Raw genomic sequence first — 24,850 nt, forward strand, 5'->3', positions numbered from 1 at the left:
CCGAGGTCAATTGTCATTGCCTTGCTTTTAGGATCAAATCAACTACCCCTGGATAACTTAAACAGATGCTCTCCCCATTAAGGCTAAGGCGGACACCGACTTCTTATTTTGGTAAAAACAAACATTTACTTAGTTTTTTTGTCACTAAAAATTATGCATTTTATAATACCTTTTAAATGTTAACACAGAGAAAAAAAAATTGTCAAAGGAAAAAAATGAAACATTAAAATAAAACTGTTAATTAACCTAAAGTTAATTATTAACAAAAAGGAGTGAGATAATAATTATACATTTAAACAACATTAAATTTATTCTCTGTATGATAATTAATATGACAATGTGATAGCCAGATAAAAGCAAAGATGAAAATGGCTTGCTGCTTTTGTTTACATTCATGACATAGTGCTTAAGGAATGAAAAAAACAAACATTATTATACATGTACTCATTTTTATAATTGTCAAGTTTTGAGCTGAATTGACTATATATTGAAATAAAAGATTTACTGTTTTAATGGGTGGATTGACAGAAGTTTTTGTTGGAAAATTATTTGGATAACATATTAATCTGCCTTAAATATAATTAACTGCCCGGACACTCTTTATCAATTGAAAGTCGATTTTATGGATATTAAACAGAAAATTACTTCAGGCCACGTGAGTTATTTATTGTTAATGCAGAGTAAATGAAACTTTAAATTGAACGTCGGTGGTTCTACTCAGGTGCCCATTTGTGACTGGAAAAATGTGCGGATTGGCACCTGAGGTATACCTCCACAGTAAAGCTAGAAAGTCGCGATATGACCTTATACTGTTGGTGCGACATAAAAAAAACTGTCCAAAAAAAAATATAATTTTATATGAAAAAAGAAAAATTAACAACATTTAAACATCAATTTCAGCTTAAAGCTAGAAGTAAATTGTAAGAAACATTTGTCAGACTGCATAATATCATGCATTTATATTAAAATGTTTACTTTTGATTGAAACTTTATGAAAACAGCAGCCCTATATCGAGGTTATTTAATCAGTCAAGTAAATATACACTTAACCAAGTTTGGTTTCAGTAACATCCTGTTGTCAAATTGTTTATATTCGTAACGTAATAAAATTTGCATTCAGTACTCCTTGTTCATTTGCAAAGTTCACAAACATCTTTTCCGCTTATTGCTGGAGGTTTGCTGTTTGTTGTGGAATATAGCTTGCAGTAACCAATAGTGTCCATGCTGCTCAATCAAACCGAGCCTTCAACATTTTCTATTTTTGCCATTTAGGGTGTTTGTTAAGGTTTTCATTTTTGACTCTTTTGTTGTATGTTATGGGTAGAGGTCAGACATTTCTTTTCCTCTTGCAGCTGATAATATTATGCTGTGACCAAGTAATGTTACTTGTTTAAGGAAATGTGTATTCTGAGATAACAAATGTGTATTCTGAGATAACGAATGTGTATTCTGAGATAACGAATGTGTATTCTGAGATAACGAATGTGTATTCTGAGATAACGATTGTGTATTCTGAAATAATAAATCTGTATTCTGAGATAACAATTGTGTATTCTGAGATAACAAATGCTTATTCTGAGATAAGGAATCTGTATTCTGAGGTAACCATTGTGTATTCTGAAATAATAAATGGTTATTCTGAGATAATGATCGATGTGTAATCTGAGATAACAAATGCTTATACTGAGGTAATGAATATGTATTTCTAAGATAACAAATGTGTATTCTAAGATAACATAAAAATTGTCAATAGATTCTGCCCACAAATAGTCATCAGAAAGTAATATAAATTATAATGATATTTTTGTACGATCTTCAATTAATTCTTTGCACAATTTAACTTCTGCTTCTGACGGGATTCTAACACAGACAGTTACGTTTATTCAATACAGGTCAATTCCACTACAGAAAGTTTGCAGGTTATAGGTAATATCAAAGTTGTTTCTTGGAGAATCCAGTTTAATGTGTTGTTCTTGAAACACCATAAAGTAAATATTATATAGATGTCCTAGGATGAGCAATAATTATTGGTGCCACAGTTGTATTAATTTTTTGATGCTCTTCCAACATATTTATTGGATGGCAGATAAAATATCTGACGAATTCGGGACAATTTATGACAAAAGACGATGTTGAATTAACTTCCTGGATTAGCAACAGAATAAAAAGATGGTTCAGGTAATTGGCCAGTGAGTAACTTTTTGTACTCTTCAACAGAACACCAAACATAAAAAGCTTTTGAGAAAAACATGCAAGAATAAAAGCATTTCTGGGGCATAATGGGCCTTTAAATTAAATAAACTTTTGATAAAACATATAATTAGATACTGATATCTACATGTATAGTCAAGGCTGACATGATTTTACATAATAGTACTTCTAGGAAAAACACAAGGAAGGGAATTGAAGTAAAGTTTTAAAGAACGGAAAACAGGAAGTTGAAAAAGTGGGAATTTCGATAATTTTTGTAAAATATTGTACTTGATCTTTCCCTTATAGATAGGAACAAGGAGACTTAAACTTTGGGGAGGTGAGGTGCGAAAATAGTTGTTGTTTTTCCTTTGTTAATTGTATTTATTTTTATGAAAAATGTCGTTATCGCAAGAAAAACAATGTGTTTTGTTTAAGTAATATTAATTTAAAGATATGATTGAATAGGGTGTCATCTTAAAGTCTTCAAATAGAGAGATAAAAGAAGAAAGGTGTTATAAGAAATATTGTAGTGTTATATGAAATATTGTGGGATATAAAAGTAAGTAAGAAAAAACATCTTGTTTAGTATTTATACAGCTTTTTTGTCTTTGACCAATCTGGTTGTCAAATAAACGTGAGAAGTTTTATTTATGTTTTGAAAACAATTTTTCTTACTCGTTGGATTTTTCTTCAGAAGCTTACATAAAAGTTACAGCGGAGAGGTATAATAACTTTAAATGCTGAATAAATTTTAATCACAAAATGGAGATTTAAATTATTAAAATGGAGATTTAATATCAGAAAGGAGATTGAGATTAAAAAAGGAGATTTGATTTTTTTAAAAAAAGGGAGATTTAGTCTAATATATACTGTGAGTAACTGTTGTCTTTACATGTAGTTATTATCCCCCGCCGAAAAGGCGGCGGGGGATATAGAAATAGTCTCCGTCCGTCCGTCCGACCGTCCGACATTTTTGTCCGGAGCATATCTCTAAAAGTATTTGAGTTATCAACTTGAAACTTCATAGGTGGATAGACCTCATTGAGGAAGAGTGCACTGCACAAGAATGATAACTCTACCTTGCATGATTTTTGAGTTATTGCCCTTTGTTATTTTTCAAAATTGATTTTTGTCCAGAGCATAACTCCAAAAGCCTATGAGATATCAACATGAAACTTCATAGGTGCATAGATCTCACTCAGGAGGTGTGCAGTGCACAAGAATGATAACTCTACCTTTTATAATTTTTAAGTTATTGTCCTTTGTTATTTTTCATACTTAATTTTTCACCTGAGTGGAGCATAACTCAAAAAGTGTTTGAGATATCAACATGAAATGCCATAAGTGGATAGATCTTATTGAGGAGGAATGTTGTGCGCAAGAATGATAACTCTTCCCTATACAATTTTTGAGTTATTGCCCTTTGTTCTTTTTCATGCTATTTTGTCCAGAGCTTATCTCAAAAAGTATTTGAGGTATCAACTTGAAACTTCAAAGGTGGATGGATCTCATTGAGGAGGAGTGCAGTGCTTAAGAATGCTAACTCTACCCTACATTATTTTTGAGTTATTGCCCTTTGTTTTTTTTCCTAAATTAATTTTTGTCCTGAGCATAACTCAAAAAGCCTTTGAGATATCAAAATGAAACTTCATAGGTGCATAGATCTCACTCAGGAGGTATGCACTGCACAAGAATGATAACTCTACCTTTTATAATTTTTGAGTTATTGCCCTTTGTTATTTTTCATACATAATTTTTCACCCCAGTGGAGCATAACTCAAAAGTGTTTGAGATGTCAACATGAAATGTCATAGGTGGATAGATTTTATTGAGCAGGAATGCTGTGCAAAAGAATGATAACTCTTCCTTGTACAATTTTTTAGTTATTGCCCTTTGTTCTTTTTCATACTATTTTGTCCGGAGCTTATCTCAAAAAGTATTTGAGTTATCAACTTGAAACTTCATAGGTGGATGGATCTCATTGAGGAAGAGTGCACTTCACAAGAACGATAACTCTACCTTGCATAATTGTTTAGTTATTGCCCTTTTTTTATTTTTCAAAATTAATTTTTGTCCAGAGCATAACTCAAAAGGCCTTTGAGATATCATTATGAAACTTCATAGGTGCATAGATCTAACTCAGGAGGTGTGCAGTGCACAAGAATGATAACTCTACCTTTTATAATTTTTGAGTTATTGCCCTTTGTTATTTTTCATACTTAATTTTTCAATTCAATTTTTTTCTCAAAAAGTATTCGAGGTATCAACTTGAAACTTCATAGGTGGATAGATTTTACTGAGGAGGGATGCAGTACACAAGAATGATAACCTACCCTGCATTATTTTTCAGTTATTGCCCTTTGTTATTTTCAGCCATCAGTATTCACATAGGTTTCAAATCTGTAATCACTATAGCCATCACTTTTCATTACCAAAAGACCTCTTAAAATGGAATTATTCTGCTCTACTACATATACATTCTTCCAATGAGCAAACACATTCGGCGGGGGATGGCCATGTTGACATGGCTCTTGTTTCAATTATTTTTAAATATTTGTAGATTTTTCTTGTCTTTTAATTCATCAGTTTCCAAAGGGTTTCTGTACTTCACTTCAGTGTTGTTATATTTTTCTGGTCCTTCGAGGTCATTGATTCCAGCACTTTTAAGTGTTGAAAATTGAATATAGCTCAAGCCGGTGCTAGGGGCGTGAGGGATGTTGCATATTTTCATAATCCCTCAAAATATATTCCTTGCCATGTTCTTGTCAGGTCCATGTAAATAGAAAGTTGTTGTTAAGTTAATGTTTTTTTTAAAGCTTTTTGATGCCTTTCAGGTGTAAATAACCTTTATTTCAAACTCATATAATATTTTTTGGGTCAAGGACCTTTTAAATGAATTATGCCTGTGTGGTTACAAAGTTGCAATTGTTTTATGGTCATCCTATTTTGATAATGTTCAAATTACCTTCCTGTTTAAGTTGGGCAGATAATTTCTTGTAAGGTGAAGTTTTTTTTTTTCTAGATATTTTGTACAAGGAAATTTTAATGGTTTCTTTGTACCTCATTATTTGAGAAACTATATTTGGCATTTTTTTACTTAGCAATTTGAGACTACATTGTGGCAATTTTGTACTTGGAAATTTGAGTCTACTGTGTGGCAATTTTGTACTTGGGAATTTGAAACTAGATTGTGGCCTTTTGTACTTGGGAATTTGAGACTATATTGTGGCAATTTTTAACTTAGCAATTTGAGACTACATTGTGGCAATTTTGTACTTACACTGTAGCAATTTTGCTCTGCTGAAGGGAATGGGTTAAAACTTAACACACTTATTTAAGAGCATAATAGATTGCTTTCCAAGGTTCCTATCTCTTACATTGAATTTAAACAATTATGGCTCTTTTTGAACATGGAAAATTCTGTATTACTGAGACTCTTGTTCTACTATCAAGCTCTAAGATTAATGGAGCATGAATTATTGTCCTATACTGGTATCTCTATTTTATATACATGTAATATGCTATTCCCTAAAGGAATGAAGAATTGACAGTTATTTTTGCATTTTATTGAATTTCCTGAAAAATTCTTTTCCTCCAAGTTGCCAGACGGTCGGTTACTGATGATGTTTTGTTTATGAAGATTAACTAAGTTTTCCAAGAGTTATTTATAGAGTTTCAGTGTTAAGTATAAATGGTGCATTTATTTGAAGGTGTACAATTTATGCTGTTTTCAGATGAGTGAGATGTAAAGAAATTAAAGAATATCTTATTATAATAGTTTACATTCCTGCATTTACTATGTACTGTATTTTATTGTTTGGAGGTGGCAGGTTTAATAAAGGAATAAAAAAAAAAAACACTAAAAAAAACTTCATGGTGCATTTATTATAGATATATACAGTACAATGTTTTTATAGGGTGGGTGGGGTACGGCAGGTGAAAAAAAAAGTTGAATGACCAGTGCCAAAGTAATACAACAGCTACATAAATATTTACATTCTTGAAGAATGAGTAACTGCCTAGTGTTTTCTAGATTGATACAGGTAGCTTCTTTACTAACAATAAATTCATCATCTAAATGCATGGCAGAATCTTGTCAGAATCTCAAATAGTTTGCTAGATCTTCATGCTTACCCTCTTCACATGTTTTATATATTCCTTTAACAGATGTGTTATATCTAAGTTGTAGGTAATCTGTGAGTTATTGTTCATAAATTTAAGAAATATGAAGATATGATGAAGTTGCAAATTAATGATAAGTTAAACTGTAGGCTGTAAGTCATTGTATGAACTAAAAGTATGGAATAATGTACTTGATGTGTTTTGTTATTTTTTTTATCTTACATGTTTATTATGTTTAAGATTCATGGCTATTTATATTTGATTCTGATTGCATATAATTGATGGTGTCTGGCCTCTACTTATTATTGATCACTCTAATAGAAAATAGAAGATATTATATCGCATTCCAGTACACATTCATGTAACATGATAGTTGAGCCGCGTCACAACAAAACCAACATAGTGCGTTTGCGACCAGCATGGATCCAGACCAGCCTGCCCATCCGCGCAGTCTGATCATGATCCATGCTGTTCGCTATCAGGTTCTCAGCTTTTAATAGAGTTGGTAAGCGAACAGCATGGATCCTGATCAGGCTGGTCTGGATCCATGCTGGTTGCAAACACACTATGTTGGTTTTGTCATGACACGGTTCATTTGCTTTTTTTCCTGTAACATGAATTTATTGATATAATCTTTTGTTACCATACCATCCACTCCAGTTATTTTTATTCAGAGGTGGCATTTAAAACACATGTTTGACGTATTGTAATTACCTCCCTTGAATACATGATTATTAAATTAAAGTTATATTAAAGACACATTGATCAGTATTTTATATCACTAGAACCTTGCAGCAAGGAATTTGCTTCTGTTTAGAATAGGCAGATTATTTTGATAGTACTGTTGCATTTATCTATGATTGAAAATTCCTCACTTTTAATATGCAAAAACCAATGTTCGAAGTTTTGCAGAGTTTGGGGGTTTTTTTTGTAGTGTTTGATTGAGAACTTTGAGAAATTTTGGTAGACTGTGTATAATTTTTTTGTATTTGAATATATCAAAATCAGACTGGTATAATACATTACCAAACAAACAGCAAAACCACCTTACATTTGAGCCGCGTCACGACAAAACCAACATACTGGGTTTGCGACCAGCCTGGATCCGCGCAGTCTGATCAGGATCCATGCTGTTTGCTTACAAACCCTATAGCAAGTAGAGAAACTGATAGCGAACAGCATGGATCCTGATCAGACTGTGTAGATGCGCAGGCTAGGCTGGTCTTGGTCCATGCTGGTCGCAAACCCATTATGTTGGTTTTGTCGTGACACGGCTCATTTGTGCCTGAAATAATGCACGGAAGGGCACCTGTGGTCTTTCTTCACCAGGTAAGCTGGAAAGACACCATATGACCTATATACTATGTTGGTTTTTGACAAAAAAAACCAACCAAAAAAAAACAAACGTGCAAGATGGCACAAAAAGAAGCTTAAGTATCATTATTCATTTAGATTATTATTTAGATTCAATTGAAATAATTGCAAAAGAAATGATAGTGTAGTGTTGATATACCAATTAAATGACGACAGTTTTACACATGTTTTGATGACAATGCACTGAAATTAAGACAATTGTTTTAATATAGATGACATATTGCTGTGGGCCACATTATCTGTGTATCTAATTAATCACAAAGTGTGAAATGTTTAAAATTATTTTACAAAAACAAACTGTTGAATTTTGAATTACATTAAATGCATGCATGTAAATAGGCAAAAAAAAAGTAGAAAAAAAAAGAAACAGAAATTGAAATAAAAAACCAGGTTACATTTAATTGTTTTGTTTTAAGTATTTTAATTAGTTTGGTAAATTCTTTGCCAAAAATGTTGTTGTTCAGGTAAAGTTTAATTCTTGTACCAGAGACTGGAGAATTTCTGTCCCAATCATAACTAGTACCCTGGCAACGGGCAGATTTGTGATTAATTGAAACATCCTTGATGTTTTTGCATCATTATATAAGTATTTGAAATATTATGTTTGAAATTCAATACTCCAGTGGGCTTGTTTATTGCTAAAGGTCCATAGATAGTGATAGACTGTGGTTTCTTGCCCTTTGTGTTGAAGGGGTTACCTGTTCGGGTTGAGGCATCAGAATTGCAGCCACCGTTCTACCCTGCATGAGCACATAAGAGGCCAATAAATGAGTTTGAATTTCTAGAGTCTATGCATCTCTGAGCTCCAGCAGGTGTCCCTGGTGTGTTTTAACTGTTTGTAACACCCAAGGTTAGCCAACATCATCTTTTCTGTTTTCGGGGCCATAATTATGACCTACTCTGCATTAGTGCGCCAATAAAACCAAAAAAAAACAAACAAACTAAACACTGTGATTTCTTATAAAGTAATTATGACTGCAGCTCTACAGGCTTGAGTCATTTATCTCAAGCTGTTGGGAGAAGAACAGCTGGTGAGGAAGATGCATTTATTTACAATTTTTATATAGATATTAATCATCCTATTGAGATCAATGGGATGTGTAAACCTTTTGAATGTTAGTTAGTGCAATATAGATAATGGTATGCTCATATGCATGCACTTTCAGTATATTGCCACGTAAGTGTGAATGGCCTTTTGACATTTGAATATAAGGTTGGGCTGGCCTGAATGCCCATTTGACACCTGTATATAAGGTTGGGCCAGCAAGAATGCCCATTTGACACCTGAATATAAGGTTGGGCTGGCCTGAATGCCCATTTGACACCTGGATATAAGGTGGGGCCGGCCTGAATGCCCATTTGACACTTGAATATAAGGTGGGGCTGGCCTGAATGTCCATTTGACACCTGAATATAAGGTGGGGCCCACCTGAATGTCCATTTGACACCTGAATATAAGGTGGGGCCCGCCTGTATGTCCATTTGACACCTGAATATAAGCATAATAAGTTGGGGCCCACCTGAATGTCCATTTGACACCTGAATATAGGGTTGGGCCCTTAAATAATAATGATAACACTGTACAGTATTGATCAATGCACTGTCTTTCCGGTACATTTTGATAAATTCAGCAGCTGTAATGAAATGTAATGGTCATTAATTCTGAAGATAGAGATGGTTCCAAGGACTGACTACGTACTAATTTGTAATGATTTATGATAATTTATGATAAGTTTTGATAATTTATGAATGTATAGTATTGGAAATCATATTGTAAATTACTTATTCAGTTTTCTTTCAAAGTTTGTCTTGAAAAGTGTAGTAAACGAACCCTCAGCCCCCAGGGGTGTAGACTTCATCCTGTTTATACTTAAGTTTCATAGTAAAGCAAGTTGAAAATCCTGTGTAAAAAGGTAAATTAATTATCATGTAGTAATTGGGTTAATTACAGGTACAAACATTTTCATGAGTCATGTTATCATGTTTGGTGGGGGAGTGCATGATAAATGATCACCGTCACCTGTCTCTCTCTACTCCGTTTTTGATGTGGTCTCCTTCCTTTTAATGGCCACACAAGATTCAACACTGATAGCCACAACTTTGATGTTTCTATTTTAAGTAATCTTGTTAATGGTGCAAAGAAATGCTTTATCAGAAAAATTTACATTTGCTAGATTGAAATGTTATGTTAATTGTAATTTGTATATTATTATGTTCGACTGTGGTGAATGGTTAGGGTTGTTGACTTTATGCCACTTGCCCCTTTCCCCTGTGTGTTTGAATTCCAACAGGGACTTTGGACCTTTACGGCGTTTGTGCCTTTAAAACCCAACCCCAAAAAAAACATATATCCATATTTTTTTCATCTGCATGATTGGATATTCTTGGAAATATTTGGGGCTTAAATACAGGGCCCCATTTCTATATTTTCTCCCCAACATTTTTACAAAATATGGTATGTTTTCCCCCCAACTGTTATTCAAGACTAAGTGTGGTCTGGTTAAAATATTAGCAAGGACATTTTATTTCAAATCTATGATGTTGGATTTTTTTCCCTGTTTTCAAGCGAACTGTTAATTAAAAACAACTTCATTGAAATAAGTGCTAATATTTTTGAACTCACCTTTTTTTGGAATGCTAAACAACATCTCCAACTTGCCTTTGTCACTTATAAAAGATATAAATGATTTGTTAGTAGAGCTTGCTGAGGTCAATAAGGAGAGCATTGGATTTGTGATCCAGAGATCATTGGATTTGTGATCCGGAGAGCATTGGATTTGTGATCTGGAGAGCATTGGATTTGTGATCCGGAGATCATTGGATTTGTGATCCGAAGATCATTGGATTTGTGATCCGGAGGTCATTGGATTTGTGATCCGGAGGTCATTGGATTTGTGATACGGAGGTCATTGGATTTGTGATCCGGAGGTCATTGGATTTGTGATCCGGAGATCATTGTATTTGTGATCCGGAGATCATTGGATTTGTGATCTGGAGAGCATTGGATTTGTGATCCAGAGAGCATTGGATTTGTGATCTGGTGAGCATTGGATTTGTGACAAAACAAAACAAACAAACGTATGTCATGGTTTGCAACTGTTCACTATTAAGGGGAGTGATGATTTGTAAAAAATCTGATAGCTCAGCGGTAACGCTGTGAAACGGTGTTCCGAGGGTTTGGGGTTTGAGTCATGGTCTAGCTGAACATTGGTGTTTAAAGGCTAATTAAAACATGTATTTATAATTGGTGTTTAAAGGCCGGGAGTTATATAGACAACTCTATGACTGTATGGATGACAATAACAATCATTTGGATTTTCTTCTTGACTGTTATAGATTGTTTTGAAACAGAACAATTTAAGTTTGTTCCATCTTTTATATATATTAATTAGATTGAATCCTCCCTGGACACTGATTATACTTGCATTGTCTTCTCAGAAATAATTGCTCTACAAGTTCTTTTCAGTAGTTTTGTTGTATAAAACTTGGCCAGCTGTCATTTAACCAATGTCTGGTGCATATGTACTTATGGAATACTCAGGAGGAATTCTGTATTTTCTATTGCTCTGAATTGACAAGTCAAGAGGCTACACAAAAAAAATATATCTTCAATGTTAAAGGGACTTAACTGTGGTTTTTTGACATGAAGGGACTGGAATTATTTTTTCGAGATTTTAATGTTTCATTTGATGTAGGTCTAGACCAATAACTTGTTTGCAGATGTTCAGATCATTGTTCACTCCGTTGCCCAGGATGACAAATACGTTTTCAAAATTTGATGAAAATTGGCAAAAATCTTGAGGCATGCTGCTTCTTTAAACTGGTCCAAAGTTTAACATTGCATGTATTTTTAGCTCGACTATTCAAAGAATAGGAAGAGCTATATTTGTATTATACTCACCTAGGCGTCGGTCTTGGCATTATGATGCTCGTCACATTTTGAATAAGTTTTTTCTTGCAAGTCAGTTATATTCAAAACTTAACTTTAAGGAATGAATTGAAACTTTACTTACTTATTCAAGAGCATAATAGTAGGTCACTGTGCAAGGCCCATAGCTCTAACATGGATTTTATCAGAATTAATGCCCTTTTTGAACTGTAGAAAATTATAAATTATCTATTGTTTTCATTATTAAAATAGTGGTGATCCATATCATCGATTGAAATGCTGTTAAAATCAGTTGTATTTTTAGCCTGTAGATTAAAATACCCCCCTTGACCCTTGGCCAAATTGATTGTTTTCATTGGTACATCTGTTGCCTTAAATAAAAATAAAAATGTAAAGGCTGAAGCTTTAAGAAAAGTCGAGCATGCTGTCGTTCTGACAGCTCTTGTTAAAAGGTCAGGTTAGTTTAAATGCTGTTATAACCTTTCTTCAAGATTTTTGTTTTCTTCCTACCAGCATTCCATACAATGTTTGTTTTCCATATAACAGTGTGATAAGACAGTGTGATAGTACCAGTGTTATATTTATTCTGTGAGTGCATTAATAACCCTTGTATCATAGTTTGGAGACCTTTCTGTTGAAAATGTGTCAGGGTTAAATCGTATACATACACATGCACAGTGCGTTAACTGGAGTGCGGGTATTAGTTACCCGCACTCCAGAGCATGCCCATTGATTGGCTCATTTTTGCTGGGGTTTACATATTGTGACGGCAGAGAAAGGGAAAGCGACAGAAATGTCATATCCAGATGTTCGTTCATTGGTTCATTTTTGCCGGGGTTTCATATTGTGATACAGGGAACATGCTTTTATGTTTGACTATGATACAAAAGAGAAAGAACACCAAAACACTTGGCAATCTGATTTATACTCAGGGGCTACGCCCCCTCGTACAAATCAGATAGCCTCGTGTTTCGGTGCTCTTTCTATTACATGTTATGTTATCTTGATGAACAATCATGTAGCAATCTTTATAGTGATCCAAGAAATAACCAAACATATTCTGTCACAAATGCACATACCTGAAAATGAAAAAAAATCTATACTGAGATTGTTGCATAGACGCTACAGTAGTGCAAAATATTTTACATGCAAAATATTTGATGATTTAAGATTATAGCATTTTATCAGTTTTGTTTGTGTGTTTAGTTACTATCAAATTATTTTTCTCCTGGTGTAATAATTATATGGAAAATTGACATTATTTTTGCATATTATCTCTAACTATTAGTAATTGCTGTTTGAACCAGTTGTGATTAGCCGTTGCCAGTACAGATCAAGCCAGGCCAACCTGCATAATTCACATACCCATAATGCAGTTTGACCAGGCTTTGAATGGTAATGGCAGCTATATTTTGTTTCGGAAGAAAAGTCGAGGCATTTTGATCTCTGGGGCATCATTGTTGTCTTCATCATTGTTGTTGTTGTGGTCAACATTGTTGTCGTGGTCATTGTTGTCGTTGGTTTTGTTGTTGCCATTGTTGTCGTAAATAACTTCTTTGTAGCCCACCTTTCAAACATTTCAAAAGTTATCGACGTGAAATTGGAATACTTCCTATCATGACAAGGTGCAGTTGTTACATAGACAAGGGGCATAATTATGAAAGCTATATGTTCCGGAGTTATGCTCCTTTTTAACTAAGAATATTTGAGCCGCGTCACGACAAAACCAACATAGTGCGTTTGCGACCAGCATGGATCCAGACCAGCCTGCGCATCCGCGCAGTCTGATCAGGATCCATGCTGTTCGCTATCAGTTTCTCTACTTGTTAAAAGGTTTAAAAGCGAACAGCATGGATCCTGGTCAGACTGCGCGGATGCGCAGGCTAATCTGGATCCATGCTGGTCGCAAACCCATTATGTTTGTTTTGTCATGGCGCGGTTTATTTGTCAAAACTGGTTATTGATAGTCGTTGCACTTAACAGATGAGAGTTAACACTGTTACACTGTGCTCTCCAGGTGTATTTTGATATTGAAATCCCTTAAACTTTGATTGGTCCAAATTTAAAGCAAGGCGAGTCCATATTGTACAAATTGAGCAGGTTTCAGTGTTGATATATTTTTCTAGTTCTTAGAGATCATTGATTCGAGCACATTTAAGTGTTGAGAATTAAGTACTGCTCAAGCCAGTGCTTGGGGGGGATGTTGCATGTTTTCACTATCCGTCGTGCACAGACTCAATCAAACCTAAGTCTGCAACTTTCATCTAATTTTGTAATGATTTAAGTGCTTTGGAGTCGTAATCCATATTATCAAATCCTTTATTACTATAAAGAATTCCAATTAATATTTCCTTAGTAATAAAGTTTAAGAAATGAAAAAAAATTCTATGAAAAAATCTTTTATTTCTTAGTACCTGGACCTGTAACATTTTCTGTTAAATATTTATGTATTTTTATGCAATCACTTTATCAATATTGTTGGCAAGTTAATGACATTCCAATTTTATTGTCAAATTAATGGAAATCACAGAGTTATAATGATTAAATACAGACTATGAGCTGTCTGTTAAAATGAGAAATCGAATGGATGTTTCTTTAGTTAGGCACTTTTTAAAGATATAAAAGGTATAATTACTTTCAACTATTTGTCAGAATAAAAAAAGATCATGTTACGAGAAAGGTATTAAAAAAAGTGATATTAATTCCAAATATTGGCTTCGTTGAAACATCTGCCAGAAAAACACAGGTGTTTTTTATTTTTGTGTTTTGCAACAGGTTTTTTCCCCCAATTTTCAAATACCAATGGAATTGGTTGGTGTGTTTTCGTTACTGAAATATTAATTGGAATTCTTTATAGAGAGATTTTAGTTAATTTTCAAATATTAATTGGAATTCTTTATAGAGAGTTTTTAGTTAATTGGAATTCTTTACAGAGAGTTTTTAGTTAATTTATAGAGTTTGAGGGTTTTTAGTTAATATATAGAGAAAGACATTGTCACAGGTAAACTGTTTTTTTTTTGCTACATGTTTAGAGATCTCAAGATTATGTAACCTTTTTTGAAAATATTATTAAGTTTCTTCTGTTTTGCTTTGCATCCTTCATATTTAGCTATCTTGCATTAGTTATATGGAAAACATTATTGATATGAAAATAAACATAAGTTATATGGTAAACATTAATTATATGAAAACATTTGTTGTATGAAAACATTAATTTTTGTTATATGGAGAATATTAGTTTTACAGAAAACATCATAGTTATAATTATGGAAACATTAGTTATATGAAAACATCTGTTATATGGAAACATCTGTTACATGAAACATCAGTTTTATTAAAACAACAGTTATATGAAAACATAAGTTATATGAAAATAATAGTTACATTGGTTGCATAACGTTAGCTCTATGTAAAACATGTTTCTGCAGAAAACATAAGTTATATGAAAATAAATGTAAATTTTATTGAAAACATTTAGAATAGATAATTATATGAAAAGTATTAGCTCTTAGGGAAACATAGTTTTACGGAGAACATAAGTTTTTTGGAAAAACATTAGTCATAATATATGGAAATAAACATTACCATACTTGCAACATTATATAAATACCCCAAAGAAATATAAAGACGCACAAGTAGTTTAAAATGATTTAAAATGCTGTGAAGTGTGAAGTAATGGTAATAAAATTGATATAAAATGTTATCAGTTTTCATCATTGTATTACAGTATATTATAGTCAGCTGGATCAAGTTTTAAATCTGGGAAAACCTATTATTAGTAACTAATAAGGAATAAACTATTTTAGAACAGAATTTCACAATTTTTTCTGTGGCTATGAAATCCTTTTAGGATTTTTATCTGGTACAAGTGTAATTCACTCAGCAAATCTTTCCAATAAGAATATATTAAACTACCCTGGATACGTCCTTTCTTTTCGTTTTATGCCATCCTTCAATAATATTTTGACTTTATAACATACCATTTTGACTGTTTAACATAACATTTTCACGGTATAACATACCATTTTCACGGTATAACATACCATTTTCACGGTATAACATACCATTTTCACGGTATGACATACCATTTTGACTGTAACATACCAATTTGACTGTATAAGATACCATTTTGACTGTATAAGATACCAATTTAATAGAGTTGGGTACCGCCAGAAAGAAAATACCACGTTATACCACGGTTTTTTCCTAAAAACCACGGTATAAACCGCAGTATACCACGGATTTTCATTGTATGCTATAGGTTAATCTTTATCCCTAAAATAAGTATCAAGGTAGGCTGGTATAGAATTTCAAATATTAAATTTAAGCAGATCTAGAAAATACAGATTAATCAAAGCATCATTTAACTTTTTTCAATCAGGTACTTTCGCATGTTGACAATCATAAATTAATTGGGTCATGGAGTTCTTGTTTTTTGTTTTTTTTATTATAAATGGTGTCTTTCAACATTTAACAGCTGTTATATAAATTGCATAGTTAAAATGGAAAAATAAAATGTTTTTATTGCTTATTGATTAATAAGATAATAGGTCAAATGCATGTTAGCCGATGACAAATATTTATTTGTCGGTTAATTTTATAATTTCCCAGCTGTTATTGTAATTTTTTTATTGCAAGGGCTAAGTATTTAATTAATCTGTGTCAAAAACCAAAACAAACATGTACCCCAAAAGCAAATTAAAATTATCACATAGAAAACAGCTGACCATGTTACTGCTTAATTAATATTCATTAGTTGAACGAACATTACATTACTAGTTTCTACGCCGTTCTATAATTAGTTAATTGCCATGCGCATGCAGTAAGTGCGTGACGTAAGGAAAACCCCGAGCCTGATTGGTCGCTATTTATATAAATACTTAAAATAGTAACACCCTAATTTTATGCAAGGAATGCCCTCATGAATTATCAATCTTTACGATTAGTTTTCGTATCAAATAAGCGATATTTGGACAAGTAAATGTAAGTCGACAATTCTTGCTTCTTCAACTGAGATCATGCAAGTTGACAATTCTGGCTTACATGCGGTAATCGATAAAGCATTCAATTTTCGCTAAGAACTATCGTAGAATGATAATAGTCGGCAAAAGTTGTTTGCTAAAAGATTAACTCAAAGAAACATTAACATATACAACAGAAAAAGTTTTTTTTAATTTAGTACATTTTACGGATCTGTAATTGCTTTAAATTATAGCTAAAAGTACCGGTTTTCCAGGTCTGTACCGCGGTACGTACGGCAGATGTCTCGGACCGTGGTTTACCGGTATACTGGTTAAACCGCGCACCTCTACATTTTAACTGTAACACATACCATTTTTACTGTATAACATACCATTTTGACTATAACATACCATTTTGACAGTATAACATACCATTTTGACTGTTTAACATACCATTTTGACTGTATAGCATACCATTTTGACTGTATAGCATACCATTTTGACAGTATAGCATACTATTTTGACTGTATAGTAAAATAAAATACCACGGTGAATCGAGTCCCTTTAATAAAATGTAAAACAGCTCCTTGAAAATTTAAAAATATGGTTAATTATAAACGCTTGTCGTATTTTATTATTATCTTAAATGACTTTCGGACTATATAGATTTACTTTCAGTCTGACTGAATGATTTATTTTACATTTTCATGAATGAAATTTCCGATTTTATTGAACATGCTTACTTGAGGCAATTGAGATGCTTATGAACGAGCAATTAAATTTTATAATATTCAGGTTGTGGTTAATCAGCCGACAAAACGGAACATTTTTAAGGCCACGAAATCGTGAATCTGTTTCTTGGTGTCTGACACCACCAGCAGCATGCCTCCAGATTCATGCTAATTTTCATGAAAAATTTCATAATGTATTAAAAAGTAAAATATTGTGACGTGAACAAAGAAAAAAATTTTTACATTGCAAACAGCCCTTACAACCTGTGTAGTTTACCAAAAAGTGGTCAAAATATGCAAAAATAGCTCTGACTGCGTTAGTAACGCAGTAGAAAATTAATATGGTAAAAAATATTGTAAAGCAGGTGAAAAAAACACAAATAATATGGAAATTATTACTTTTATCTTGATTTTCTTTTTACTTTTCTTAGGATCTCAGTACTTTTTCTCATGTTGGATATATTATCTTGAAATATTTTGGTTCATCTTCATGTTTTTTGGAAGGCGATATTTTGTCTCCAATTCAGTACTTTCGAGTACTTTGATCATAAATGTAGATAGTGACACCAGAAAATTCCAAGAGTTTTTGTAGGCTGAGCCTTTATTTTGTAAAAAATGGAGGATAGTCAAAAAATGAAGAAATTCTTGAGGAAACACTAGTGAGATCCTGAAAGTGATTCAGCCTGTCTACTGATGAAAATATGTTTTCGTCTTTTCCCTGTTCAAATATTTTAATGGAGTTTCAGTGAATCATTGGGTCTCAAGTGGTTTGTGAGGTATTCGAGAAATTTTCATTATAAGATGTTCCAGACAAGCTTTCAAAAATAAAAGGAAAAGAAGAAAAAAAAAAAGAAATGGAAAATGAAAGAAAAATTACCCAACAGGAATATAAAACATTTTGATGTGTCTCAAATTTTGAAGAAGAAAAAAATAACCTCTTAATTAATGGCAAGGAAATTTATTTTGTTTAAAATTCAGTTTCTGATATCCAGGTAATATGCAATGTAGTATAATAAAACTCATATATTTGTACCCTTTTAGTTATTTGCAACTTTTAATAAATAGTATTTGGGACAGACTTTTGTTTCGATATTTTTTGTGATTAAAATTCACCCTTAAGTTCATGAATGGACTTGTCCAGCCTCCATTTTTGGAACAGTTCATTATGAAATTCAGGGATGTCAATATAATCAGCAGACTTTATAACACCTGGTCAGACAGCATGGATAATGATATCCTGTGCTATAAAGTCTGCAGATAATATCTTGACATCCCGAAAAATGTGACCAGTACCAACAAAGATTGCTACACACATCCAGCGCCATCATGGTCTGCTGTTGTTGGCTATTGAGTCAATGTATGTTGTGAAATTTCCCCTATAAATGATGAACAGAACTTGGTCCAGATTGAAAAATGGACAAGTTAATTTATGATATTTATAGCAATTAAAACAGCATTCATCCAGATTCATTTTTCATGAACATTTTGAAAATGTTTAAGTGAAATATATTTTGAAGTCAACAAATAAAGTAAGTTACACATTGTAAACAACACTTACAGTTCAAGTAACTTACCAAAAAGAGGTCAAAATATGCAAAAATTGCCCTTACTTAATTATATGTTAGTTACTCTGATTAAAACTGCAGAATTCGACATTCAATAATCGCAAATAACATGTAAATTTTTACTTTTCTTAAAAATTTGTTTTATATTTATCTCAAGTTCGATTTTCTTGAAATATTTTGGCTGATCTGGAGGCATGCAGCTTTAAGGGTTAAAGAATGATATAGAAAATATATATGAGCTGCATCACGACAAAACCAAGGCAGTGCATTTGCGACCAGAATGGATCCAGACCAGTCTGCGCATCCGCGCAGTCTGATCTGGATCCATGCTGTTCGCTTACCAACCATTTTACAAGTAGAGAAACTGATAGAGAACAGCATGGATCCTAATCAGACTGCCGGGATGAGCAGGCTGGTCTGGATCCATGCTGGTCGCAAACGCACTATGTTCGTTTTGTCGTAACGCAGCTCAATTATATTATAATGATATAGGTTTTGAGAAGCTTGAATATGCACATTAGAGGTATGTGAAAACAACTGAATTTATAATGTATGGAAATGATATGACCTGCAGGTTGAATTGTGTTGTAACAATTTGATCAAAATGTAGGTTAAGATTTAATGTCTTGTGAAAGATATATATGTTTGTGAAATTTGGCAGAGTTTGAAATATGCAGGTATCGATCATCCATCAGCCCAAACACTTGCCCATGATGAAATGTATAGCTGCTACAGAATAATATATATCAGTAGCTTTAACATAAGTTTAAACTAGGGCGACAATAAGTTATTAATCTTGTACCATTAATTGTAACCATTTATAAAGGCTACTTAAAGTTTCAGTTTTACCTGATGTGATGTGATGTACTGTTAGGATACCATAAGGTTCTTTAAGACTTGTCCTTCCATGAATTTTCAATTGCCTAACCTTTTACCTACTGAATTTATATAAAAGATTTATGCAACTTTGAATTTGGAAAAGCCTATTCAAAGTTTTATTGTTTAAAGGGACTGTTCTGTGGTTTTTTGACATGAAGGGAATGGAAATATTTTTTTCGATATTTGTGTACTATTTGATATAGGTTTTGGACCTTTCTGTTTTAAGTGTCTAGTTAATCTATGTAAAAAATTCAGGTTTATATTTTTTTTTAGGCTTTTGGACCTCAGTGCAGTTCCTTTAATGTTATGATATATGTATTCTAGTGCAGTTCCTTTTCATGTCATGATATATGTATTCTAGTGCAGTTTCTTTAATATAATGATATATGTGTTCTAAATGTTATAGAGTATGAGTTTTTGAGCAGTTCCTTTAACGTCATAATATTTATGTTCTAGTGCAGTTCCTTTAATGTCATAAAATATGTGCTTAAATGTCATAATATATATGTTCTAGTGCATTTTCTTTAATGTTATGATATATATGTTCAAGTGCAGTTCCTTTAATGTTATGCAGGGTTCGAATTTAAGCTGGCATACTGGCAAAATGCCAGTTAAAATCTTATAATGCCAGTAAAAATTACTCTAGCTGGCATTACTTTGCAAGTGACTGTTCATTTTGGACGTTTACAAAATTGTTATCTTTTGAGCTGATGATGATGCTTGGCAACTGTCCACTGCAGAAACTGATGATGTTTACCTTGGAAACTTAAAAATCAATTTTTAGTTGCTCTATTTATTTTTACTGTGACAACGATATATTTATTTAAGTAGATCAGTACCTCTAGTTTTCAGACTGTTGGTGTAATCAAGCACAAAATATGCTAAAACTAATGAAGGTCCTAAGAAAATGTGTTGTGAAAAAGTGTTGAAATGTTTTTGTATCGTTACAAGAAGAGATCTGTGTTTACTAGTGATAAAGATGTTTCTGACATTCAATAGACAGTCAAGCTTATTACCAGATGTTCAAAATGCATTGTCATTGTGTATTATAATAATAATTATGATAAGATACATGATCATTGAAATGCCAGTTGACTGCCTCATATTGCCAGTTAAACATTTGATCACTTGCAAAAATCTGCAAGTAGAAAATATTGCTAAATTCTAACCCTGGTTATGATATATATGTTCTAGTGCAGTTCCTTTAGTGTCATAATATATGTGTTTTAGTGCAGTTCCTTAAATGTCATGATATATTAGTTCTAGTGCAGTTCCTTTAATGCTTTGATATATATGTTCTAGTGCAGTTTCTTTAGTGTCATAATATATGTGTTCTAGTGCAGTTCCTTTAATGCTATGATATATATGTTCTAGTGCAGTTTCTTTAGTGTCATAATATATGTGTTCTAGTGTGGTTCCTTTAATGTCATGATATATATGTTCTAGTGCAGTTCCTTTAATATTATGATATATGTGTTATAAATGTTATAGTGTATGAGCTCGTGTGCAGTTCCTTTAATGTTAAAATATATGTGTTCTAGTGCAGTTCCTTTAATGTTGTGATATATGTGTTCTAGTGCAGTTCCTTTAATGATATAATATATATGTGTTCTATTTTCAGAAGTTGCCTCTATGAAGGCTGACAAGATGGAAGTAGATTATTATGAAATCCTGGAAATCAGTCGGGAATCCAGTGAGACAGATATCAAAAAGGCGTAAGTTTCTATTTTTAGCAACCTTGCAATGATTTCTTGTTGCGTTTTAAAGCAAATAAACGCACTGTTTAGGTCATATGGCATTTTTAGCACCCATGCAATGATTTCTTTTTGTGTTTTAAAGCACATAAACACACTGTTTAAGTAACACACTGTTTAAGTAACACACTGTTTATTAAAGTAACACACTGTTTAAGTCATAATTATAGCAAGTTTTCAGCTGTTCCGGTGGAGGGCGACCCTAGGTGCCGGGTTCTGTGTATTATTTTAGGCATGAGTGGGCACCTGAGTAAAACCTTTGACCTTCAGTAAGATTGCTGGATAGCTACCTCACATAAAAGAATCTTAAGTCCCTGACGGAACTTGAATCCACCTCTTGTAATAAAATTAAGGTGTTTTATTTTCAGATAGTTCCCAATTTTTACAATATTTACCTACCTCCCTTGCCTAACTGCCTCCGTGGTCGAGGGGTTAGAGTCGATGACTTTTAATCCAGTTACATCTCTGGTGTGGGTTCGATCCCCGGGAAATGCTTTGGTAGTTTAGCACGAAGGAAGATAGTCTAGTACTGGTGTAACTCTCCAGGAACGATGGTTAGGAAACTACCCGGCTATATGACTGAAATACTGTTGGGAAAGGGCGTAAAATGAAACAAACAAATAAACAAACAAACAAACCTACCTTGCCAAAAGTGGCAGACATTTTGGAGGTTAAAATTCTATCTAATATAATTGACAAAATATGAACAAATCAACAGCTGATTAAGGTGTATAATCATTAAGTTCTTTTATACATTTGAAGGAATATAATTATATAATAAACAAACATATTTACAAACCTGGAGTAAATCAGAAATATTAAATTGATTACAATTACTTATAAGTTTTCTTATATTTCTTTTAATTCCATCCAGTATAATTATTTTACTCATTGACATTTCATATTGGCTGAAAAAAGAGACAAATGTTTGTCTGCCATTTTGATGATATAGTAATCTTTTGTAATTAATGTCAAGGTTACATTTTAATACTTACAAAGGCTTCTTTAAGATATAAATTGGATTAAATGTTAAGTGGCATTTAAGGTTATCAAATAAGTATTTTCAGTTATTGTGGAGGCAATTTTATAAATTCAATTCTGTATAATTTTTTTTGTAAATTGTAGCAAACAATAATAGTAACTTGTGGTGTTTATAAGCTAAGGTCTTAATTATCTGTTTTTATGCCCACTCAGAGGTAACTTCTGTAATGTCATGTAATGATGCATGTCTGTCCGTCCCTCTGTTGTAAAAGTACTAGAGACACAGATACTTGTAGATGCGGTTTCAGATAGATTTGGGCGTATTTTGTGCTCATCCAAGGCTCGCGCTGGCAGGAGCCAATGAGCAAAGTGGCTCCGAAATAATTAAATTGGCTCAAGGAAATAACAATCTGCTCAAACTTATAAAAAGTATGATTTTCCGAATCTCCAGTCCAGTCTAATTTTAGAAACCGCTATTTTGAGAATGGGAAAATACGGTTTTGGTTGTCTAACTACGACTCTTGTTCAAGGTAGAGTGAACCTGTGAACGAGGGCCACCTATTTTAAAGGGTGAAACATGGCATGATCTTTATAGATAGGTGGTCTTTATTTGGAGGTTTTTTTTATTGATTAATATTCCATTTTATAAATAAAGGGTTATCAAAAAGTTGCCTTTATATGCAGAGTTATCTTTATTTAGAGATGGTCTTTAACAAGGGTTTTACTGTATCATGTCTTTGGGAATAACAAATTCCGATATGATGATTTTTTTTTTCGCTGAAAATATAAAGAAAGGAAATACATATTACACATAATTATGTTTCACAGGATTTCCTAATAAAAAATTCTCTGAAAAAATCGCAGGTCATGATTATGTTTAGTACAATGTATTTGTATGTATATATAACATTCTTGATTGAAACAGACAAACCCTCTGAGGAAAAAAATGATTCATAGTTCCTCGACAAATGATTGTTAATGTATTACTCAGTTATGATCACCAGCAATAGACTTTATGACCTATTTGTTTCTTTTTGCTATAAAATCAAACTGACTGTCGTTCCTGCTTAATACAACACTATACGATAACCTCTGCACAGCAACTCTTTTTGGGAGAGCAACTGGTTTGGGTTGTTGCTTGAAGGTGTTGCTGTACAGAAGTGCAAAATATAGTGGGAAATCTTTACTTTGAGAAGATATAATATAATGTTGTGCTCAAGGATCATATTTCTCACTGAAGATATGATTGCAAATTTGATCAATAATTGCTTGAAGATGTTCTGATTAAAATATTTGGACAACCAGTTTTTACTTCTGACAACCAGATATTCTTGAATTGGTTGCCCGAATGACAACAATTTATAAACCCAAATTTCACAGACTGTTTAATGAAGGGTTTGCTGCTGAATTAGTTCTTAAATTACCTGCTGGACCGAATAAGCCTTTGCCACCAGTATAGAGCCAGGCCAGCCTGCTAATCCTGGTTTTCTTACTTCTATACTGTTGGTAGCTTAATTTTTGTATTTTTGAAATCCCTTAAAGTGTATAAGGTTTTATTTTTTGCTGAAAAAGTATTGTTTGAATTTTAGAAAGAGAATACTTTCAAAATACCTGTGTATGATATAGATATATGCTTGATATTTAAATTCTGGATTATTTCCTAAAGAGAAAATGATGCATGCCCAGAATCATCAATAAAGGTATAATCACTACTAAAGATTATAGCAGCATAATATTTTGTTTACGAATATTTTATTCTGTTTACGTGCAATTTTCATGTTTGTTAAATAGTCCAGACATTCTTTGTGACAGCTATTTCAAGAATCGGTCATAAAAAATATGGAAGAAACATAATATAAATTGAAATGTTTACAGATTTTATGAAAATGTTTTATTAAGATATAGCTATATGCTCTTTAAACTGTAATGGATTTTCCAAAGATAGACAAATGAATTTTCCACAATCAAAGATGGACAAATGAATTTTCCACAATCAAAGATGGACAAATGAATTTTCCACAATCAAAGATGGACAAATGGATTTTCCAAAATTCAAAGATGAACAAATGAATTTTCCACAATCAAAGATGGACAAATGAATTTTCCAAAATCAAAGATGGACAAATGAATTTTCCAAAATTCAAAGATGGACAAATGAATTTTCCACAATCAAAGATGGACAAATGAATTTTCTACAATCAAAGATGGACAAATGTTTTTCACAAATTAAACAGGTTTATTAGGGTTAGTCATGAAATTATATCATGTTATAAACATACAAAGATATTGAAAAAAAAAAATCGGCACAGAATGAAGAAATATAATGGGAGAGAATGATGATGATATATATACATGGCGAGTCTTCATGAATCTTGTAGTTGTGGAGATAATTGAGTAAATG

General features: G+C 32.6%; 1 protein-coding gene across 3 annotated transcripts in view; it reads left to right on the top strand.

Annotated features, from left to right (window-relative positions):
* Window positions 1–2,483: 2,483 nt before the first annotated feature.
* Window positions 2,484–24,850, top strand: part of LOC132747288 (dnaJ homolog subfamily B member 6-like) — a 58,788-nt gene continuing 36,421 nt past the window's right edge. Inside the window, exons 1-2 of one of the 3 annotated variants that reach the window (XM_060736619.1) lie at window positions 2,484–2,530; window positions 21,336–21,429. In XM_060736619.1, coding sequence (XP_060592602.1) covers window positions 21,347–21,429 — 83 coding nt within the window. In that variant the 5' untranslated portion in view covers window positions 2,484–2,530; window positions 21,336–21,346. The remainder of the gene's footprint in view (window positions 2,531–21,335; window positions 21,430–24,850) is intronic. The other 2 variants (XM_060736618.1, XM_060736620.1) reach the window with 2 other exon arrangements.

Source organism: Ruditapes philippinarum, unplaced genomic scaffold (genome assembly GCF_026571515.1).
Source record: "Ruditapes philippinarum isolate M1 unplaced genomic scaffold, ASM2657151v2 ctg443_1_1_1_1, whole genome shotgun sequence".
NCBI classification, from domain to species: Eukaryota; Metazoa; Mollusca; class Bivalvia; order Venerida; family Veneridae; genus Ruditapes; species Ruditapes philippinarum.